Here is a 23,185-nt window from a genome sequence, read left to right on the forward strand (position 1 = left end):
TGGATCAACAGGGAAAACTTCAGGGGAGATTATCTACATATTTCACAAAAGATAGAGAAGCCTCTGTGTCTCCATTTTCTAAAGAATTTATGCTCTAGGAGAACCCAGTGCTCTAAACACACACACACGCAGTAGTTAAGGCCATGAACTTAATCTTGACCAAGGAGACAGATGTGTATCATTAAAAAGAAAAAGAAAAAAGTGAAAAAAATTGTTCAATGGATTTCTTCTTTATTACCATTCACTACGAAACTCACAATCAACCGGACTGATTCTGAGGGCCAGGTGTGTATGTAGGAGTTGGGGTGCGGTTGGTCCGGATAATGTATGTAGGTGAGTCAGCATGTGTGGTCGGTCACAAGGATAAGTTAATAATCTCTCTTTAGAAACAGGAACACATTATTTTCATAGATCTATTTCCTCTACTACGCTCCATTCCTCCTGTCCCCAAATTGACCCGCTTGAGTGACAAAGGCTTAAGAATGAGGAATCACTTTGAACACAAACCAAAGGTTTTCTGCATTATTAAATCTTTTTAAAATTCTCAAGCATTTTTAAAGTCCTAAAGCTCTCAGTTTAGTTCATAATTCTATACTTTTAATCTTCCCTTTAATTTAAACATGAATTGTGACATTCAAACTTACAATGAAAAAAAAAATCTCACTTCTAAGAATCTTTCCATTGATAAAGCAAAACAAAACCAAATAAAAACTGAACTTTTGTAGCTCAGTTAATCAACTCTTTTAATAACACATGTGTCATCCTGTTGTGACTAGGGACCGTGACGTAAGTCCTAGCTCACTGGTGTCCTGGGCAAGTCACCTTCCACAGTCTGCGTTTAGCCCAACAGGCCGATTCTCAGTGTCCCGATGAGCAGTGGAATGAGCTGGTATGAAAGCATCACTATTCCCCCCGTCTCACCCCCTTTTCGGACTTACACCACTACTGCTGCTCATCCCCGGCAAGAAGCTGAGAATGAGGCTGGGGAAAAAACACCTGAGACAGAGATTCCACAGTAAGGAGCAAACCCCCTCATGTCTCAGTTGAGCCACTAAATGACAACTTTTGGCTTTGGCTCTTGTACCTTATACGGACATTGGCCTGGGCTCAATTGTGTCCCTTCAAAGTGTTTATGTTGAAGGCCTGACTCCTAGTACCTCAGAATGTGGCTGTATTTGAAGGAAGGGCCTTTACAGAGGTGATTAACTTGAAAATGAGGTCCTTAGGGTGGTGTCCATATAAGAGGAAATTTGGACACACAGGGAGACACAAGGGGTGCTCATACACAGAGGGATGACACGGAAACAGACAGCAAAGGGCGGCCATCCACAGGCCAAGGAGAGGGGGCTCAGGAGAAACCAGCCTTGCTGACACCTTGATCGTGGACCTCCAACCTCTAGACCTGAGAGAAAATAAATCTCTGTTGCCTAAGTCACCCAGTCTGTGGTGTTTTGTTAGAGCAACCCTAGCGAACGAACACAGACATTAATAGACGTTATATACCTCCCCATTCAAGACTGTCAGCTACTTGATTGAGAACAAGGGCCATAGTTTATACAGTTCTGAATCATGTACAGTGTCTCACGCAACATGTGCATCTTATAAATATTTCAGATGATTGTAATAGTTCAAAAGGTGCTCTAAACAAAGAAAAACAGAGCTTTATAAATAAACTTGATACTTTTTAATCACATGCCATAAATTCTTCCCAATCCCAAGTTGGCCACTTAAGTTTTGTAACCTGAGGCCATCTATTTGCCGCTAACGTTCGCTTTCCTCCTTTATAAAAATGAGAATAACTATCTTGTCAGGTTTTCATGAGGAAGCTCCCAATACAGTATCAGACACAAGCGTTAACAGAAATGTTAATTCTCCTCTTTGCTTTGCCAACTGGGAAATAAAAGCTCAGGGCCGCAGAACAAGACCGTAGTAAACTTAGGTCTGGCTCTTCGGATACCTGAGTACCTGCTAAAAACTCAACCTTTGCTCGGAGACAGAAAAAGACCTTGCCAGAGGGGCCCTTCTGCTAAAGATTTTTTCAGTAACATTCTATTTGAATTCTAGAAAAGCAGAAGACCTCTATGGAGATCATTTGCTCCTTTTCTAAGCTAAAGGCAACATGAGTAGAAGAGGCATTATCTCTCTCTCAACATTCTTAGAATGAGAAGTTTGATTTCTTGCCAAAGGAGCTATACTGAAGTCATCTAACATCCATGGGTCCCTGGATTTGCCTCTCAATACTAAAGCTTTCACTCCTATTCCTTAGGCAGGAAGCCAAGACGTCGGAGGGCAATCCATGATATTTCTATGTCCTCTTGCAAGATTTAGCTTTTCCAGAAGGTAGAATGGAATCGAGGAGGCAGTGAAAAGTGTAGCAGGGCTGCCTTACAAGTAGGGCTCGTCTGACAGGGAAGCATTAGGATTGAACGTGTAAGACCTGTGATATTTTCACTACGCCATCTTCACAATTACGCTCCCAGACACCAAAGATGACTACGATTTGCATGTTTCCCGTCCTATTTAAAAGAAAAATTCTTTCAAAATAAATGCGATTTGCGGCAAGTCAGAATAAAAAAGGGTAAAAGAGCTTGAAGGTGGGGAGAATTCTGTGAGTACTTGCAGGGAATGCTCCAACGTTACGATCTCCAGTCCTATGGGAAACAAGCAGGGATCGAGGAGGAAAACGGGGTAGCCTGAGTCATGTTTCCTGACATATGACAGACAGCTCCTGAAATAGAAAGCCATAGGTTTCAATTCTCAGGGGTATCACCTTCAAATATGTCAATGTTCTAAGGATGGATCAGTTTTCCCAACTGCTGACATCCTGCTGTGAGGAGAGTTCCCAAGCAAAACAGCAGCCTCTGCCTGGGAGCCTTTGAGGTGGCAGGAGCCATGAGGAGTTCAAAGGCAAGGCCGGCCAGTGGCTTGCACCCCTGAGAGCCATAGGGGTCAAAGGTTACTAAAGCAGGAGCCACGGACCAATAAAACCGTGTTCGGTCAAACCTTCTCAGCAAAGTGACTAGAGACTCACGTCTGCTGTCCCCAGTTCTCTGAGTTATCCATGCCTCTGAGTCACACTGTTTGTTTCCTAGGTCAGATCAGGGAGCTTCTCTGGTGATTGGCAGCTGACCAGCTCTCTCTCTGGTTGGTTCCACAGAATAGCTGAAAGGTGGATTGGAAACCTTTAATCAAGATCCGCCATCAAAAATAAATAAATAAGAGCACCGCTTGGGTCAACCTGTTGCAAAGGAATCTGCCTGGGAGGAGATTTCCCATGTTTGCTGTGCTAAAGCCAGGAGAAAGCAAGCATAGTTTGTTTGATTAGGGAAGGCAAATATAAAACAAGCCTCTCTCCAACCAGGCACACTTGAAAGGCCTGCCCCTTTTAATTAAGACAGACACACAAACACACTCTGTGGAGGGACTACGAGGACAGAACTTGAAGGCTCACTTCATCCCGAAAGCGATCACGCCATGCCCCGTAAGGGCAATGTTCTCTTCTACTCTGCCTTCCACGGAGGAGGATTCCAGAGAAAACTAAGGCGATTCCTTTGGCAGGTTCTTCACTGTGGGCTGTGGATACTAACTCAGCAGTGAGGTCAGGGGAGCCCTTTCCACTGTCCCGATCCACTCCTCGAAGAAGAGAATGTGAGAACTGTGTGCGTGCAATGCCGTCTGTCACTGTTCCACCCGACGAGTCACAGGCGTCCTCTACGCGGTGTCTGCTGCTGGAAAGCTCCATCTTCTGATCGTTATGAATATAAGCTCTCCTGCTGATCCTGAGGAACCCCAATGTACTGTTACCTAAACAGGGACTTTGAACAGAGGGAGAAGCTTAAAATAGCTACACATGCCATGTTCCTGGGTTCTCAGCTTGTTCCCCTGCTCCTTCTCACCTGAAGGATGACAGAGGCCTACGAGTAAGAGTAACGGAGCTGCATCATGGCAGGGACTCTCAAGAGAAGTCCATGTCCCCACCCCCACCCCAGAAAGCATTTGAGAATTTGAGTGGCAGTGAGAAAGATATCTGAAGTTTCAAAATCCCCATAGGGAATTATGATCCTTCCCTCATCTCACAGTTAAAAACTGCTAAGTATGGTGGCTGATTAAACAGCTGAACTCTCTCTTTTCTATAGTTTCCAATTTTCAAGTTACACCAAAAAGATTTCCAAAGAGTAGGTTTGCTGTTATGCCATATGGAAAGTTACCTACAACTTGCTAGGCTAAGAGATTTGGGGGAATCCTGATTTGTGGTTATTCCAAACTAGAGAGTGCGGTCAGGTCCGCTGTTCCCACCGCACTGCACTGCAATCCTTGAGTATGTTATTCTGACCCTCAGTCTGTCACCAGCTTCTAGGTCTTCTCATTCCTATCAAATGCCCAAATGCCTCACTGCAGAACTCAACCTTCAGTCTGCAGCTCACAACAGAAACTCCAAGATCTTTCTCAAATACAAACGACACATACAGAAGATCACCAAGACGTGGACAAACTAACCTGAAAGTTAAAAACACTTCAATACCCAGGTACATGACTTCAAATATTCAAATAAAGAAAACACTTGCTCCTTTTAATAAAAGTACTGGAATCTGAAAGGTAACACGTGAACTGCTCTCCTACTAGTAAAGTCCTTAATAAAATGGGAAGTACACACTTATATATAACAAATTAGCCTTTAAGTTACAAGAAGAGAGGTAACTACACTGTCAGAAATGGTTTATATAAAGCGACTTCTGTCCCAATCCTGGTCTAATTCACTATTAGAGATCTTTAAGTGATGATAAATGAATATGTGATTGTTGTCTTACATTCTCAGGAACAGAAGCATGGAATTATAAGATTGTGTTATTATAAAACTGAAAATTACGCCATGCCAAAAATAATTATGCAATTCCAAATTATCTCAACCTCTGCAATGCTGAGGGAGACAGAATATATGAAAATACATAATAATCTGGGATGGCCGGATGGCTCAGTTGGTTGGAGCACAGGCTCTGAACAACAGGGTTGCTGGTTCGATTCCCACATGGGCCAGTGGGCTGCACCCTCCACAACTAGACTGAAGACGACAAGCTGCTGCTGAGCTTCCAGAGGGGTGGCTGGATGGCCCAGTTGGTTAGAGTGTGTGCCCTCAACAACAAGGTTGCCGGTTCAATTCCCCCAGGGTGGGCTGCGCCCCCTGAAACTAAAGATTGGGAATAGCGACTGGACTTGGAGCTGAGTTGCACCCTCCACAACTAAGATTGAAGGACGGCTACTTGGAACTGATGGGCCCTGGAGAAACACACTGTCCCCGCAATATTCCCCAATAAAATTTATTTAAAAAAACTCACATAATAATCTATATTAATAATACAAGCAGAAAACCAATGGATCAGTTTAACCCTTACTGAAGACTTGAAAACAATGAATTCTTTACCAAGTGTATCAACACTTAATAATTTACAAGTTATTGTTTGTAAACAAGCCTAGATATTTTTCTAAGTAGGTATATGATGAATTTACAAAACCTGCACGGCGTTTCCTGTAGTGAGCAATTATTTCTCAGAAAAGCTTCACAAATAGTCCTACCCTGTGGGAAACCAGCCCCAAAGAGTCAGCAATTCTTATACAGGCTGCAAATTAATATGTAACACTTTTATTAGGTCATTTTCTGAAGCAACGCCCCATACTGGGGACTCATTACGAGGGATTAACCCATGATTGACTTTACAGACAGCTCTCCACGGAGGACACCAGGACCATTCCTTCCACCCCGACCCCTTCTCTCCACGGAGGACACCGGGACCATTCCTTCCACCCCGACCCCTTCTCTCCACGGAGGACACCGGGACCATTCCTTCTACCCCGACCCCTTCTCTCCACGGAGGACACCGGGACCATTCCTTCTACCCCGACCCCTTCTCTCCACGGAGGACACGGGGACCATTCCTTCTACCCCGACCCCTTCTCTCCACGGAGGACACCGGGACCATTCCTTCTACCCCGACCCCTTCTCTCCACGGAGGACACCGGGACCATTCCTTCTACCCCGACCCCTTCTCTCCACGGAGGACACCGGGACCATTCCTTCTACCCCGACCCCTTCTCTCCACGGAGGACACGGGGACCATTCCTTCAACCCCGACACCCCTTCTCTCCACGGAGGACACCGGGACCATTCCTTCCACCCCGACCCCTTCTCTCCACGGAGGACACCGGGACCATTCCTTCCACCCCGACCCCTTCTCTCCACGGAGGACACCGGGACCATTCCTTCCACCCCGACCCCTTCTCTCCACGGAGGACACCGGGACCATTCCTTCCACCCCGACCCCTTCTCTCCACGGAGGACACCGGGACCATTCCTTCCACCCCGACCCCTTCTCTCCACGGAGGACACGGGACCATTCCTTCTATCCCGACCCCTTCTCTCCACGGAGGACACCGGCACCATTCCTTCTACCCCGACCCCTTCTCTCCACGGAGGACACCGGGACCATTCCTTCTACCCCGACCCCTTCTCTCCACGGAGGACACCGGGACCATTCCTTCTACCCCGACCCCTTCTCTCCACGGAGGACACGGGGACCATTCCTTCTACCCCGACCCCTTCTCTCCACGGAGGACACGGGGACCATTCCTTCTACCCCGACCCCTTCTCTCCACGGAGGACACGGGGACCATTCCTTCTACCCCGACCCCTTCTCTCCACGGAGGACACGGGGACCATTCCTTCTACCCCGACCCCTTCTCTCCACGGAGGACACGGGGACCAATCCTTCTACCCCGACCCCTTCTCTCCACGGAGGACACGGGGACCATTCCTTCTACCCCGACCCCTTCTCTCCACGGAGGACACCGGGACCATTCCTTCTACCCTGACCCCTTGAAAAGGCTGTGTAATGAAGAGTATTCATAATCATATATTTACTGAGAACTTCCAATATACTTATTTGTTAAATGTTTTTAAAAGTTTGTTAAAATTATACCACAAGCAATAGCACCGAACTCATTAAACTTCTTAACTAATTATAGGATATCGATGTAGTCCCCAGATATGTATGAAAAAGTAGTTCTATCGCTTTGGAGTTTGGGGCATTTTGTTTTATTGCTCGTTTGGTTTTTATACCTAATTACTCTCCCCACAGGAGCTACATGAGTAATAAAACCAAGTATTTTTTTATTATTTGCTCAATGAAAATCATCAATCCTAGATCAACAGCTATATAATTTCACTAACTTACTACAAAACTTCCTTGCTTCTGCTTCAACCTCAAGTTAAATGGCTATGTTAAATTGAACACACTTGCAAAAAACTGCTCATGTCCAAAACTATTTGAAAAAAGAAGAATAATCTGTTTGTGCCAAATGGGTACAGAGCAGTTAAAAATATATATCCATTGGATTTTGCTTATCTCTACTAAGCTCTTCCTAAAAGCTTTAGCTAGGAGAAAAAGAGCAGGCAGATACAAAGTACATTCTGCGGGCATGTTCCACCCACCCCAGCCCCTTTGGAAATCAAGGCTGGAAAGGTGGAAGGAGAAGGAGGGTAAGGAGGCACTTTTTGAAATGCTTGGAAAAATTTCATTCTGGTCAAGAGATGCCAGAGATTTTGAAGCTCCTGTCAAGCTGCTGGCCTGGGTCCAGGTAATGGTTTTTCCTTCCCCTCAGCTGTCTGCTGCAAGAGTTTTCCAGCAAAGAAAGAAAGGAAAAGTGGTAGGGGAAAGGGAGGAGTAGCTTCCAGTCCATTTCTCTGCAACAGAGAGGGTACAAAGGGCCAAGCATCGCAGGCTGACATTTATAGAGGGCCTGACGTTTCCATGGAGCACTCTGGAAGGATTACCAGGGGTTAGCAACCTGGTCTAAAAGGGACAGCAAAGCAGACTGATGAAAGTTGCTTTAAATTCGATAGCAGTGAGCTGTGGACACAGAGACAGCAAGCTGGAGCTGGCAGACATGCGAGCAGAGGTCTAGCCAGTCAGACGGCCTTTTGGAAAAAAATACACTATAAACCTGGCTCCCCTAACTCTTCAGCGCTGCCCAACTTACTTGCTGAAGCTTGAAAGCACAAACTGTCAACAGAGTGGCATTTCTAATCAGGGGATAAAAATAGAAGCCCTTGCAAAGTCCTCCCTTGCCTAACCCTTACTGCCCTGCCCCTACCAACCAAGAGAAATTGATTGGGCCAATGGTGAAGTTCTGGACCTGCACAGGTTAATTATCTTGTTAGTCTTTTACCTCCAAATCATGGCTGTACCACCCCAATCCCTTCTGCCTGGCATTTTTCTTCAATTTTAATAGTAGAAGTTTCACACGCCTGCCTGAGCTCCTGGACTCGGCAGAAAGACCCATATAGCTGTCAGCAAACTGATAAGAACTTTAAAATGACTCCGCAGGGCCTCTTTAAAAAGAAGAGCCAAAGAAGCCCATAAAGAAAGAGGGCAGGGGCCACGGAAACCAGCCGCTCACACTGTTTTAACGTGGCATTAAAATGAGCTGCAGATTTATGGCAGTGTTTTAGCCCCTGGCCCAAATCATCTGGGATGAAGCTCTCGTCTCTGCTCTCCAGCGGGATTTCAAATATGGGATGGAGCTGGCTAGAAGGGAATGGGGGAAGGGAGGCAGAGGTAGCAGGAGGAGAAGAGGACAAGGGAAGAAGCAGAGAGTACCAGGAAAATCACATACTAGAACTCACTCTCCGCTCAGTAGGATCTGACCATCAGCGATTTCTAAAAGATATCTGACCGGGCCTCTTGAATTCACATAAAAATTTCCTTTATTTTTAGTTCATACTTAGTAAACTCAGATTTTTCAACTGTTCACCACCCGAATGTCAATTCTGGTTTTAACTTTTCTGTGTAAGTTTATTTTTTAATTTAGAAAATGAATAAAATCATGATTTGGCAGAGAACACATTAGAAGAGAGGGAAAAAAAGACTTAGTATAAAATTTCTTCTCACTGGGAAGGGGAGAAAGTAACAGGACTTGATCCAAATGTGCCAATGAATCTTTTTTTTAAAGGCCAGCTAGAAAACCACTGATTTTAATAAGCCATTCTGATCCTAACAGAAAAACAGAGAGGTGAACCGCCTTCCATGCCAAGATGTAGAAAGTACACCAAAAACCCACAGGAGTAAGTTCTGTTTCCAGTTTCCAAGCCCAGAAGCAAATGCATAATACATCCGTGTCAGTAATTCACTGTGGTTCCCTCAGACCGAGCTCCATACCAGGAGGCTCCTTCCAATATTCAAATACAGACGCAGGCGGAGCTCCCCTGAATCGCGACGCTTTAAGTAAAATAACTTCAGTGCATCATCCAACTGCTCTGTAGTATTAAGTCCCAGGTCTGAGATAAGAAAATTGAAGCTTGGAAAAGTTAAGTAACTTGCCCACAGTCACAAAGCTGGTGGACAGACGGCACAGCTGAGGATTTGAGTGCAGGTGTCTCCAACTCCAAGACCCATGTGCTTCCCACTACCAACATTTTTCACTCTTTTAGACGGGGACCCACACGAAGAAACACATAAATGCATTTTATACTGCAACTCACTACACATATACACATATAACCGAAACAAAGACTTCAGGAAATATGTACCCTTGCTAGCTAACGTACTGATATTTTCCTTTCTACTATATTTTATTTTGAAAAAATAAAATGCCTGTCTTGAACCAGTGATTTAATGTCATGATCAAATAATAAATCATGACCCTCAGTTTGGAAAATAGGACAGTAGACAATGCAAAAAAAAAAAAAAAAATCATCAGACTGGGAGCCAGGAGACCTGGGTTCCAGCTAAGCTCAATTCTGGCCCTAACAATTCATTCTCAAGATGACTTAAATTCTAGGGCTTACTTGTGATTTGTCAGATACGAGGAAAAGGTAGGATAATTTCTAAGGTCCCTTCCAGCTCTTGTTCCCCCTAAATCTCCTTAGTTGATACTGCTTTCCCCTTTCATCACACATCTTTTCATTACTCTTCACTTGTCATTTAACATCCTTTCCTTCTTCCTTCTGCTTCTCTACAGAGTTCTCTGCTGCTGGCATTCAAAGTCCCCCCACCTTCCATCTACTCCATCTTACCTACTGAGTCTTCTTCACAGAAGCCACCCCGCTCCCCCAGGTCAGTACCCGACCAGAGCATCCTCTCTTCCAATCTGAGACCATCCAGTCCTGAAGATTCCTTTCACCTCCAGTTCCATTCCTGAGCCCGCCTCCCCAACCCCCGGCCTGCCCCCCCCACAACAGAACTGACTGCACAGCACTGCTGGCCCTTTCATTTGTATCTTACTGAGAGTACACTCCCCAGCTCCATAAGGACTTTCTTAGAAGTCAAGGTTCCCCTCCACCTTTTAAATCTCCCTCAATATGCCTGTGTAATACCAGGAACAAAGCAGGTGCTTAATACATATACATTTGCTTTGCATGATCAAATTAAGGATTCTAATTCTCTTAAATTTAGAAAATATTTAGGTGGGCTACTCTAGGAAATGTCACAAAAACAAAACTGCTATTACAGTAAGATTAAGTGAGAATTTACCAACCAAGTCTCACGTACTACTCATTTACGTTTGCCACGGACAAGGTATGCCAAGGTTGCCGAGGAAAGCAGCTTTATGGTCTCCCCATCTGGACTGGGAGGATTTAAATCTCAGAAGCTGTACAAAATAACTGCAAATCAGCCCAAACCTTAAAGACAGGAAAATTTATTTACAGGCCCTAGTGCACTATAAATTTAAGACAGTTCTATTAAAATGCTTTTCTTGGCTTCCCATCAGATACTTGGCAAAAGTCTTTTTCCAATAAGGTTCTTAATATTATAGCTGGGGAAAAAAAAGTTAAAACACATAAAACTACTCTTCCTTAAGAGTTCCAATTAAATGAGTCCTTATTTTATCCTGCTTTAAACAATATACACTGGCCGGTCTCCTTTACAATATGGATTTATACATTCAGGAAAACTCCAACACAGAGTATCCAGCACTTTTGAAAAACATTATGAAATTCAAAATATCCCATGAAGTGGTTATTACACTCCTCCCCAAGGCTCTCCCACTGGCCAAGGAGCCTGGCTCTGTATCAGAACCATGGTTGTCTGATTCACAGGAAGAACTCCAGGGATCAAGTCAATGTGTTTGGTTTAAGGGTAAGCAATCCAATAGCTTTTTTCTAGGGCAAGTACGAAAGCACAGATTGGGAAACACAGCTTGGAGTGGCACGATGGGACTCGAGCGCAGGGAGGAAGAAAGGCGGGGCATACGAGGCATTTTTTACAAGCCCTGAGAGTTCAGTTTATGCACATAAACAATTTCCAATTCCACAGTCGCGGGAATAAGAGTGACAGACATTACAATATCGATCCTGGAAATCAAAAGTGAAACCTCTTCCACAGTCTTCATAATGTGTTTCCAGGGATGTGTCCAGTCTAAAACGTCTCAAGTAACCACTCTTTTAAGAAGACCATCCAATAAGTAGTTAGCTTGAATTATTGGGAAGTGCGTCTTGGTTTTTAGCCTCAGTCCAGGCCACACAGCGATTTGAATAAAGTCGTGGGCAGCAAAACAGACTGCGCTTCCTGTCTGTCCCTCACTCACTGTGTGGTCTTGGGAGGGTTCCTTTCGGTCTCTTCACCCTCAGTTTCCTCACATTAAAAAATTCAGCTTCTTCTTCTAACTGCTCATGTCACTACTCTGCTTAAAGACGTTGTTTTATAAACTGGTATGTGTTGGGGGTGGGGGAATGAGGGAGAGAGGGACATGCACTGCTCTGTAATTGTCAGCGACGTAAGAGTCAAGCCGCAGGCACAGGGGACCCTCAGAGAATACAGGGGTCTGGGCTGCTGATGTTTCCAGACATCTAAGGGTTTACACTTTTAGGGGAATCACCAAACAATTTCTAAAAATGAAAAGTTAAACAGTTTAGACAGAAAACGTTATAAAATATATTATATAGGAGCCAATATTAAATATATACAAGATACATACACACACACACACACACACACACACACACACCCCTTTACTTAAAGAAGATTCAGGGCATCACCAAGAATAGCAATTTCTGTATTTCCTCCATTTTAAGATGCCCCATTAATAACAGCTTTAAGAGGAAGAAATAGAAACTATATTTAGTGTTCAAACTGATGGTGAGACTCATTTGCATGTCAGAAATCCAAAATATGCAAAACAAACATGTACTTCTTTGAATCGAGGGATTCTGCCATCTTACAATGATACATCCAGGATACAGGATAAAGTGAAGCCTACAAAGCTGTCTGCTGTATATCTAATGTGCTGAGAGTTCTATTTTTCAAATAGCTTTCCAACTTTCTCCATTCATGCCAGAATGACAGATGAGCCATCTCAGAGACACTCACGTGTGGACTTTCTCCCCTTCAAGTTTGTGACTTCTAAACTACTATGGCTATAGAGACGGGATAATTCAATGTGCTGAAATTATGTACACACAAGATAAAATAAGAGCCCAGTTTCAGGGGCTCTCCTCCAGAGCAAGCGTCTGCACGCTGGTGTATACACACACACACGTTTGCTGTTCTGTAGTCTGCTAGGCCTAACTATAGTCTGGGTAGGGGAGGGTACCGCAAGCCTGGGGTTTGTTTTCTTAAAGAGAAGCATTCTGTTTTTTTCCTAATCAGCCCATTATATTGTCAAGTACTCCTACGTGGCACAACTAGTTGGTATGCTTGGTAGGGAAATACGACGGCAAACCAAGACGGGCCAGTGCAAGGGACTAAAAAGAAAGTGATACTCTGACTCACCCAAGCGTTAGAGGCCAGAGAGAAAAGAGGATGCTGAAAGTTTCTGCCACCTCAAAGGCTCCGAGTCAATTGAGTACAGAGGAGAGTTCAAAGGCAAGGCAGGCTCCTGACTTCCACCTCCCAGTGTGGCTGAGGTCAGAGGTCACTGCTGGTGGAGCCACTGACCAATAAAAGAATGTTTGGAAACTCCACTCAACAGATAAACTGGGGATCCATTTACACCTTTCTCCCTATCCACACAAACATTTCTAACTAGACAGACTGCTGTCTATCCAGTCTTCTAAGATCCCAGATTGCTTTTTCATCGTAATTCAAGGGAGACTGGAGATATGAGTGATCTGACTATCGTTGCATACCTCTGCCTTCCCTTGTGAGAAAGATGGCTGGTGGGACTTTCCCTCTGTGAGGCCCACCACAAACGCTACCCCCCAACAAATGCGTCCCTGTGCCACACCGTCTTCCTCCCATGTCAGACCCCTAATGTACTTGGGATAATCTGCACCATCTTCTCAACTTTCTTTGTGCTTATTATACCCATGTATCTCCAAGATGACCGATAGGCCTTGGTGAGTGAGGATCACAGATTTCTTACTGTCTCCCATCCATCTCCCCTTAAAAACAAAACAAAAAACACTTAATTAGGGCTTCACTAAATTAACTAACTAGATCACTGAGCTCACTGGCCAATAAAAGGCCGACTGATAAGTTAGCTTTAGGTAACGATTATCCTACACTAATTGGAGGAACTGGCTTTTAACTTACCCACAAAAAACCCTCGAAGCCACCCCTAGTTTGTCCAATGCCATGAACGTCAGCACGCTCATCGTCGGCCGTCAGGAGCAGATAACAGAGACATAGGTTGTACGCCCTTTTCTTCAAACATCTTAGCTGAACTACAGTGTACACTTACTTTAGGCTTTAGCCCCGTATTTCACTTGATGGCCACTTCACTACCACATCGAAGGTCAGGAGGAAAATGTAATTACTTCTTGTCAGGCAAAATGTCTTTCTGCCTTGGTGCATGCTCATTCCCAAGTCACGCTAAGTACCTGGACCACTGTATACATCGGTCAGATTGCAGCCTTGCTGATCCCCAGCTCTAAGCTGCAAAACGTTGCTGCAATGCCTTCATCACTGAGATCCCACCCCACAGTGTCGGGGTGCATTCAGAAACTTTGGCTGTGTTCCATCTAAGGACAGCGAAATCCTTGCTAAGCACTATTTCTTCCTCCTCTGAAAGAACAAGTCTCTAGAGAGCGGCTATGAGGACAAAGTCAGGGTGAAGCTTCAGAGCAGCTCACCGCCTTTGGGATTTCCTGGAAACACGGAACACAGTCGAAACAAAAATGTCACTTAGAAGTGGATGGAGCCCTCTGCTGGCTACAAATGCCCATGCAGCTCCTTGAGCTAATGTCGTTCTGAGCAAGAAAAGCACTGTTCCTCAGTCTCAGGTCATTCTGAAGTCACCAACCAGGGGCTCTCTGGATCAACTACGGATGCACAGATTTTCCCCTAAAGTTCATGTCTGTCTTACAAAAAGATCCAAATTTGATCTCCCCGAAGAGAATCCATTAAGGTGTAAGAACTTTCCCAAACCAAGTGTATGCTGGCTGTCCTTTCAGTTACTCTTGTCAAGGTCAGGTTAAATTGATGAATAGTAAACAGAGGGCAAAATGTCCAGCATATTCTGGAAAGGGTCCTACAGAAGAACTCTCTCTAATCTTAGAGAGATGAGACCTTAACTATCAATAGAACAGCGGTTCTCAATCAACGCAGTTTTGTCCCATGGGGGACAGACACTTTTGGTTGTCACAACTTGGGAGGAGGGTGTGCTCTTGGCATCTAGTAGCTGAACCTAGTCATCCTTCATACCTGTCTGGAATGACTTCAACCAAATGATCTCACCTCTAGCTGAGATCAGTCCAGTCTAGAAACCTGGGGTTGGGAGAAGAAAAGAGGTCATTTTTAGAACACAGAATACTCAGAGAAAAGGGAGGAAGACTAAATGGGACGTGGCAGCGGAGTGCTTTAGAAGGTTTGACAGTAGCCCAGAGAAAAGGGGCATCAGAAAGCAGACGAGAGATTCAGAAAGGGAAGCAGGAAAGTGCCAAGACGGACTTTCTTTTGCAAGTTGACATCATGTAGGGTACTCACCCCAGAGGAGGTAACGCCCTCATGACTAGAGGTGTTCGGAAGAAGAGATGACTCTTTAATCATTAATGTTGTCAAGGAGAGGAATGTTCTTGTTAAGGACAAGGGTTTCAAAGAGTTTTCAAACAGCAAGATGAAAAATGAGAGATGATCTAGCCAACCTCCTCATTTCAGAAATGAGGAAATGAAAGCCCGGGGAGCTTTGGCAACTTGTCATGGTCGTACAATTAATAGGGACGGAGCCAGGGCTCAAACCCAAGTCTTTTGACTCCAAGTATGTCTCTTTGAACCCAAGTAACCTACAAGCACACTGTTTTAAATGGCCTTTATTCATCCCTTCTCAACGGCTCTACGATTCTGAGCCTGCCACTGGAAATGACCTGCCACGCTCGTCGCTGCCCTGTGGCTCCTAAGCCATGCTCCTGTTAGCTAGCCAAAGGTGCTCTGCTCCAAAACCAAACGATTCTCTCTCGCAACATGAAGGTGGAGGGGTTCTTTCGCCTTGTTTTTTTTAAAGACTAGAGTCTAGTAAAAGGTGGTATCTGATTTAACAGCCGATTCTCTATGTAGTTATGTCAATAAATCACGATGCCGGAAAAGGAAACACAAAGAGCACAGACAGACACCAGGACTCTTCCAGGAGCATTTTCTTCTGCTCGAGTTATAAGAGCCACAAGATTCTAGAGATCTCTGGACTGATTTTCTAATTCACTAAAACTCACATGAGGTCAGCAGTTAAGAAACAACTGGGAAGCCCAGAAACTTAAAACAAACATGAGTATGCTATGAAAAAACTATAGGGAGACGAAAGTCAACCTGTGATTGGTTTTCAAATCCAAATGCCCAAATGTCTTACAGATGAGGTTCCTGAGGTCCAGAGAAGGCAAGTTCCTGGCCAAGGGCACAGAGTTAGTAACGGGCCGAGCTGGCTCTCCACACCGGCAGCCTGAGAAGAACCCACAGACTTCATCACTGTGCGCTGTGGCCATCTCTTGGATTGAAGAAGCTCAGTACTATAATAAACTGAGTGGATGAACACATTCACTAATTTTCACTCCCTCCTATAACCCAAAAATGACACGGGAAATTTATAAAAATTAAGGCACGATCACTCTAAAGAGAATGGGAGACAAGACAACAGCAACAAAATGTGGAAGCTGATTAGCAGAAGACGAAGTGGAGGCCAACTCTATAGGCCCATGAGAGCTGTATCCTAAATCAGCTGAGAAAAACCTGAAAGGCGGGACTAAAGGCGGGGCTAATGGAGCGAAATACATTTAAGAAGCAGTGAGAAGCCCAGATGCCCTCCCCATTCCACACAGCAAGGTGACCGCCCTGCCCTCACCTGGGCAGAGGCCTGAGATGTGCTCTCTGGGCGAGGTGCTATACAGGCTCTCCGCCTGAGGGTGGAGGTGCCAAACCGAAATCGGGATGTGTGGGACACTTACATACGCAATGCTGAGAACTCTCCAAACCTGTCTCCTGCTGATCTCCCACACAGACAGTTTTGATAAAAATGAAAACTGTTAATTTTGCTTTAGTTTCAGGCATACAGAACAACATACGTAGTAGCGATCAGTTATGTAACTCACACCGCGATCACCCCAACAAGTCTACTACCCCCCGACACTACAGTTATTAGAACATTAGTGACTATGTTCCTCATGCTGCACTACAGATCCCCGTGACTATTTGCTAATTATAGTTGACATTCAATATTAAAATAAAAACTTTTAAACAAGCCCACTACCAACATCAGGATAGTCTTTTTCATTTTTTTTAAAACTTGCTTGACGTTTAAGCCCAACTAAATTTCTTTCAGGAGAAGGAAGGGAAGCAGGACTAAACGGGACACACAGTGGAGTGCGTCGGTCGAGAGCAGCCCAGGGAAAGGAGCGTCAGAAGGTGGAAGAGAAAACCGGGAAGGGCGGCCGGAGCGTGGAAATGTTCCAGGGGAGAGGAGGCCATCGGAACTGGGAACGTAGGCCAGCTTGTACAACAACATTCTCAAGGTCAACAGCTACTCGGAAGCACCATCCTGAAATGTCCCAGCTTCCGTGGCTGGCTTCGTCACTAGAACGATCACCTGCTTTGTGAAAACCACCGTCCAAAGAGGCTGAGCTTTGCGTCCTCAGCACACTACTATGGTATGACCTCAAAACCTCAGAAGTGTTTTTAAATCTCTGATCATTATTATATCAAACCTTATTTGACCAACTCACCTAACACTGTTCTCCTCTTTTCTGTTCAGTTGGTTGATAGTGGATGAAATGAACCCCACTCACGCGTTCAGCTGCTGTCGCTCTGTATCTAAGCGGTCAAGGCCACCCTTTCACATCACTCAGGTCACCTCTCCAACAGGGCTGCTTGGCCTCTTACCTGTCTCTGCATTTCTTCAATCTGTCTCTGGGGGATGCTCTGCAGTATACTGTACACATCTGACATCTTTTCTTCTGGCACAACCACAGATGCTCTAGAGACAATGGCAAAACAATTTATGTAAGTACAGCCCTTTTCACAAAGCGCTTCTGAATACACTGCTTGTTTAATTCTCACAAGCAGGAACAATACCCAAAACCTCCTTCAGCCACAAGCCCCTTCTGGTGAGCAGTCCCTCTTCCTTCTCCCTTCCTCGTGGCCGACCATTTCCTCACCTCCCACTCACTACTGCATTCATCTTTCGTCCTCCCTCCACTCCACCGGGGTGCTCCAGCCACACGCACCCCTTCAGTCATGCGAACACACCAGGCTCTGCCCAGCGCTCGGCCTCTGTGTGAAGTCCCTCCGACCTGGTACACTCTTCTTCACTCCCCACTGCCTGCTCCAAGGGAACGATGACTTTTCTCCTTGAGCTCCACTGCATACCCAAATCCATTCATTTACTCAGCATGTGCTATTTATGGAGCCCCTGTTAGGAATGAGGTCCGGCGAATACGACAGTGAGCAACACAGACATGGAAGGCCTGAGTGTGAGAGAGCCACGAGAACACCTGAGATTAAAGAGAATTCCAGGCAGAAGGACTAACCAGGGAAAGGCCCTGAGGAAGTAGCTTGTCAGCAATATTCCAGCAACAGTAAAGAGGCCAGTATGGCTGGCAAACAGTAAAGAAGATGGAGAATACCAGGAGAAGAAGGGAAACAGGGGAGGGAGGGTCACAGCAAAGCATATGGGGCCTTCCAGGCCGCTGGAAGGACTTGGGCTCTTACTGAGACAGAAAGTCACGGGAAGGTTTTAGGCAAAGCATGGTGTGATTGGATTATGTTCCAACGCTATCACTTGCCTAAAGTGTTAGAACAAACTACACACGGCAAGACCAAGGGCAGGGAGAACAGCTGGAGGCCATCGCAAAAGCCAAGCAAGAGAGGCTTACGAGGGAGGAACTGATGGAAGTGACGAGAGAAGAGAGCCGGCAGGATCTGCTAACAGATTAGATATGGCGGGGAGGGAAAGAGAGGACGCAACCATGACTTCCCCGTTATGGCATTTAGCAGAGCAGTAATTCTATTTGTTTAAATTAATTTACTAAAATCTGAAACCCCCTCCCCACACTAGACTCGTCCATTGAGATGGAAACCATGCTGGGTTCCACTCACCAGCATATCCTGAGCACCTGGTACACTGCTTAGCACACATAGTTAGCACTTAATAAATATTTGTTACATAAATAAATGATTTCGACTGTACAGATGGGAAAACTGAAGCTCAAAAAAGATGCAACGATTTGCCAAGATCACAAAGCTAGCCAGTAATAGAGGTGGTTATCTGAATGCAGGCCTCCTGATGAAATCCAGAGCCTTTCTACCACCTATCCATAATTACAACTACCCAGGCGGAGGTAACTTCTCTGCCATTTCAGACTCAGCTCAGGGCCACTGCCTCTGTGAAGCCCTCACCACTGCCACAAAGGTGTGTCTCCTGCTCACTCACTCTTCTCCGCACACCACACCCAGCACACGCTGAGTCTCGCCCCAGTATTTGGTAATTGCTGGTATACTTGTCTATCTTCCACCACTAGATTACGAGCTTCTTGCAGGCAAGGTTTGACCTTGATCATCTTTGTATCCCGATACCTAACACAGTACCTGGCAAATAAAGGGCACTCAAAAAATGTTTGCCTGGATATGTAAATGACCGGAAGTGGCTCATCACTTCTCTAAGATATAATAAAGAACTGCACACCCTCTTCTTTCAGGCTCCCTCTTCTGTTCCGGGTTTCTATCGGCCCCTGTGCATGCATGTTACAGCACTTATCATACGATATTATAATTGTTGGTTCGTCTTCCTCACCAGAGTCTGGCCTCCTTAAGAGCAGAAACTGTATTATTCACAGTAATTATTTCCAATAAATGTGACATGAATGAATGCACCTCTGAATGTTCAAATATCTGTGGTGACCAGACTTGGATAGAAACATCAAAAAAGTTGGGAGAGGAGAAAGCAATTCAGCATTTATGATCAAGTCAAGCCTGAGAAGTATATACAAAAGGAGTTAATTTTCAATAATTTTTAACCTCCAAAGTCCTACGAAAATGAAACAACAGGAGACTTTCGGACTATTCTTTTCACTACAGCACTGACAGCCATAACCGAGCAGAACCTACATTTGGCCATGTGCACACTACGAATGTTTCTAAGGTTGCATCCATGTGGACACACTCTACCTCTAGCTAGTCACATCATGCAAATTCAGTAAAGACTCCAGAGCAGTGGTTCTCAACTGTGGCTACGAACCAGACCTGGGGAGCTTTAAAATTCAGCATTCCTGAAGATAAGTCCCGGGTATTTTTTTAAGTTCTCCAGGTGAGTATATTTGCAGTCTGTAGGAACCACAGCGCTCAGCCAAGGGTTGGTAAATGTTTTCCGTCCAGGGCCAGGTAGTAAATATTTTAGGCTTTGTGGGCCACATAATCTGTGGCAACTATTAACCTCTGCCACTGTAGCACAAAAATAGCCCTAGATGATATGTAAATTTACGGGTGTGGCTGTGCTTCAATAAAACTTTATTTACAAAAACCAGCAATCTGCCACATTTAGCCTTCAGGCCTCAGTGTGCCAACCTCTTCTCTAGGCCAGTGGATACACAAAACAGTCTAAAGGAGTAGTTCTCAAATTTAGGTATGCATTACCATTACTGGGGGCGGGGAGGACTTTTAAAATCTAATACATGCAGAACCATTAGTGTAAAGTTTATTAGAGGGTAACACCAACCTCTTCCAGTCAAGAACTTCAGAGAAAGGCAAAATATAAGAGTCTGCGATGACAACTGGGACACAGCCAGCCCGTAATACGTCACTCAGTACCGCTTGGCCCAGCCGCGCTCCACGAACGACCACACAGAAAGTAGCTTCCTGCGGGAACACAAGCAGATGTAGGGGATTACAAGCCAGTTTCATTGATCCGCTGACTGATCCCGCAGACCATGAGGTTCTCCCAGGGGCCAAAGCCAAGCAATACTGAGGCATCCTGACACAAAAATGCTAAAAGATAACAGTTCACACCAGTAAAACTTGAAAAGCTTAACTGGTTGCAACGTTTTACGTTTCCACTCTTTAGTGTTACTTCACTGCCTCTACTGTTGACATTCTGAAAATGTTCAAAACCCACGCCCGAGTCTTCCTATGAACACTCAACAATATGACTTCCCACAGACTGGGTTCTTTCAGGCCTAGTATACTATGTAAATACACCGTGGAACAGTGGCTGACCGTCAAACTTACTGCAACCTACTTTATAACAGAATTATTTTGTCTGGGCATTACCAGGTTCTCTAGAGGACCCCCCAAAGGGAAGGCATCAAATCTCATTTCATGTTTCTATTCCCCAGGTATCTAGCAGTGTGCTCTGAGAACAGAAGATATTCATTTCATGAATCCAATGCTTTGAAAACACATTAAGACAGATATATTCTATTTAGAAAGAATAAATCGAACAAAAAGCAAAATCTGAAAAGATTTCTTCCCCATTCATTCCCTCAATGTGGGGAATACTTAGGAAAATAAGAGATATATAGGAGAAAAAACAGTTGCAACAGGTAAACCAAAATAAGAAAAGGCCCTATCTCTAACACTCAATTTCTCCCAGTTTGCCTCTTCAGGAGAATAAAGATTTTTTTTAAAAAAGACACCATTTCATCTTTAAAGCTAGAGAAAAGGAGAGTTCAGAAATAAATATAAAGAAACTCAATATGCCCAGCTCCTCTGGGGATAAATGAGAAAAGTATCGAGAGTCAAAGAAGAGACTCGGTCACGGTGCCCGGTGGTGCAGGTGGACAGCCCAGGCTGCCCTGAAGAGTCGGCATCCAGATGTGGACACTCGTGCTGATAACCAATCTTCCTGTCTAGACAAAGGTTACTATAAATACTCCTGTTCACATCACCACTGTTATCAGTCAGACATTCCAGAGGAGATGCAGTACTTTTTGAGAGAAAGTATTTTAACAATCTCAGCATGGGCCAGTTCTCCTTTCAAATCCAGAGATTAAAAAAAAAAAAAAAAAAAAAGAAAATCACACTAGCTCCCTGATATTTCTCCTTGAACTAACCTGTGTGTATTTTAAATATTTAAGTGAACAAAACTCATGTCTCCTTTCTTAGCCCCTATACCCTTGGAATGTCAAATATCCTGCTTATAAAAACACCCCCAAAAAACTGCTTTGCCTGTGGTTATGGAAGTACTGCCATTCCATGATTTAAGTGCTACCAGTAGGACATGGTAAGGGTGGCAAAACACCAAAGACAAAAAAAGTAAAAACCTTCCACTCCCAGGAAAACCTGACTGTGGCCTGTGGGCCAGCACGGAGAATACAAACTGCCACCTTAAAGAAGAAAATGTCTCTGGACGGGCTTAGGCATATGGGGGTAAAAGCAAAATCCGTGTGTCTGCTTTGTCTGTGGCTTCTTGTAAATTTATCAAATGAGTATTTGAAAGGAATATGAGCACTCATAGACCAAGCAGCTTTGCCCAACCTGCCAGACCCTGAAGCATGTGAAGATCTGCATATCCAGGAAAAAGCAATACTACAGCTTCTTCTCCCCTGGGGAATTCTCCTAGTTGCAGTTGGAGAAAATGCCTGTTTGTCCAGGTCAGTTTTACCTCATGGAAGTGACCTCTACTGAGCCTTTGGAGAGGTAATAAATGACACTCACCTGCAGCACCTGGGGGTAATCGAAGACCTGGTGCTTGTGGCAGCGCTTACGGATGGAAAGAACGCCCTCGGAGAGGTTGGTGCATTTATCTAGTACTAACACTGACTCCCCATGTTTGGCCTGGAGGGCTTCCAGTTCTTCTCGGTACTCGGGATGGAGAGCCATCTGAGATGACAGGACGAAGTATCGCCGGGGACTATAAGGGAGAAAAGAAGGTGACTAGAAAGCTGCAGCTGGTATGTTAGTTAAGGTAAGACAAACTGTGATATTAAACATATGGCAGTGTTTTCTCTCCAGTCTTCACATGCCTTGCTTTTTGGGAAAACTATACCTATAGCACTGCTGAATGTTTAAAATAGTATATACTGTAAGAAGGTAAGGTATGACTCATTTACACGGTGAAATATTATGCAATTGTTAAAAATTTTATTTGGGAAAAGTTCTGAATGTTTGAGGAAATGCTTGTAATATGCCAAACTTAGAGAGCATACTATAAATACGTGTGTTATCAAAAAATACAGTGAGCGTCTTTACTTCATCCTCCATCATGGCAATGCTGTGTGTCACACGTCGTGTCTGGTATGGCAACTTCTGTCAAATAAAAACATTACAGTGTGCCCTCATTCACCTCATTCACTGAATCTGGCACCGTTCGACTTCTGGCTCTTCCCCAAAGTCAAAATGACCACGAAAGGAAAACATTTTGAATCGATTCAGGACATTGAGGCAGCCACGACAGTGCAACTAAAGATACTCACAAAAGAGGACTTACTGCTTCAGAAAGTGGCAAGAACGATGGGATAAGCGTGTGTGAAGCAAGGGGGACTATTTTCAGGGGGATTAGTGGCAATGTGTCTTTTACTATAATAAATTTTTTTAAATTTAAACATTCACATTTTTTGATCACACATTGTACATGTGTGTATGTGTGTGTATGTGCATGTGTGTATGTGTGTGTGTATGTGTAAAAAGAGAGAAACTGAGTGATAGGTTGATTAATTGGGAGAAACATCAACACGTTATCATTAGTTAGATCTGAGTTCACTGATCTGCAAAGGAACTGAGAGCTGCTGCCTCCTTCACATAAGAAGGAAACTGAATGGGCAGCACTGGCTATAAAAGCAGAA

At 44.5% G+C, this 23,185-nt stretch overlaps 1 protein-coding gene across 1 annotated transcript in view; it reads right to left on the bottom strand.

Annotated features, from left to right (window-relative positions):
* Positions 1-23,185, bottom strand: part of EXT2 (exostosin glycosyltransferase 2) — a 127,272-nt gene that overhangs the window by 78,934 nt on the left and 25,153 nt on the right. Inside the window, exons 5-7 of the mRNA XM_033119158.1 lie at positions 22,059-22,254; positions 20,122-20,261; positions 17,292-17,385 (exon numbers count right to left, since the gene is read on the bottom strand). Of these exons, the coding sequence (XP_032975049.1) occupies positions 17,292-17,385; positions 20,122-20,261; positions 22,059-22,254 (430 nt within the window). The remainder of the gene's footprint in view (positions 1-17,291; positions 17,386-20,121; positions 20,262-22,058; positions 22,255-23,185) is intronic.

The sequence above is a fragment of the Rhinolophus ferrumequinum genome, chromosome 11 (genome assembly GCF_004115265.2).
Source record: "Rhinolophus ferrumequinum isolate MPI-CBG mRhiFer1 chromosome 11, mRhiFer1_v1.p, whole genome shotgun sequence".
Lineage (NCBI taxonomy): Eukaryota > Metazoa > Chordata > Mammalia > Chiroptera > Rhinolophidae > Rhinolophus > Rhinolophus ferrumequinum.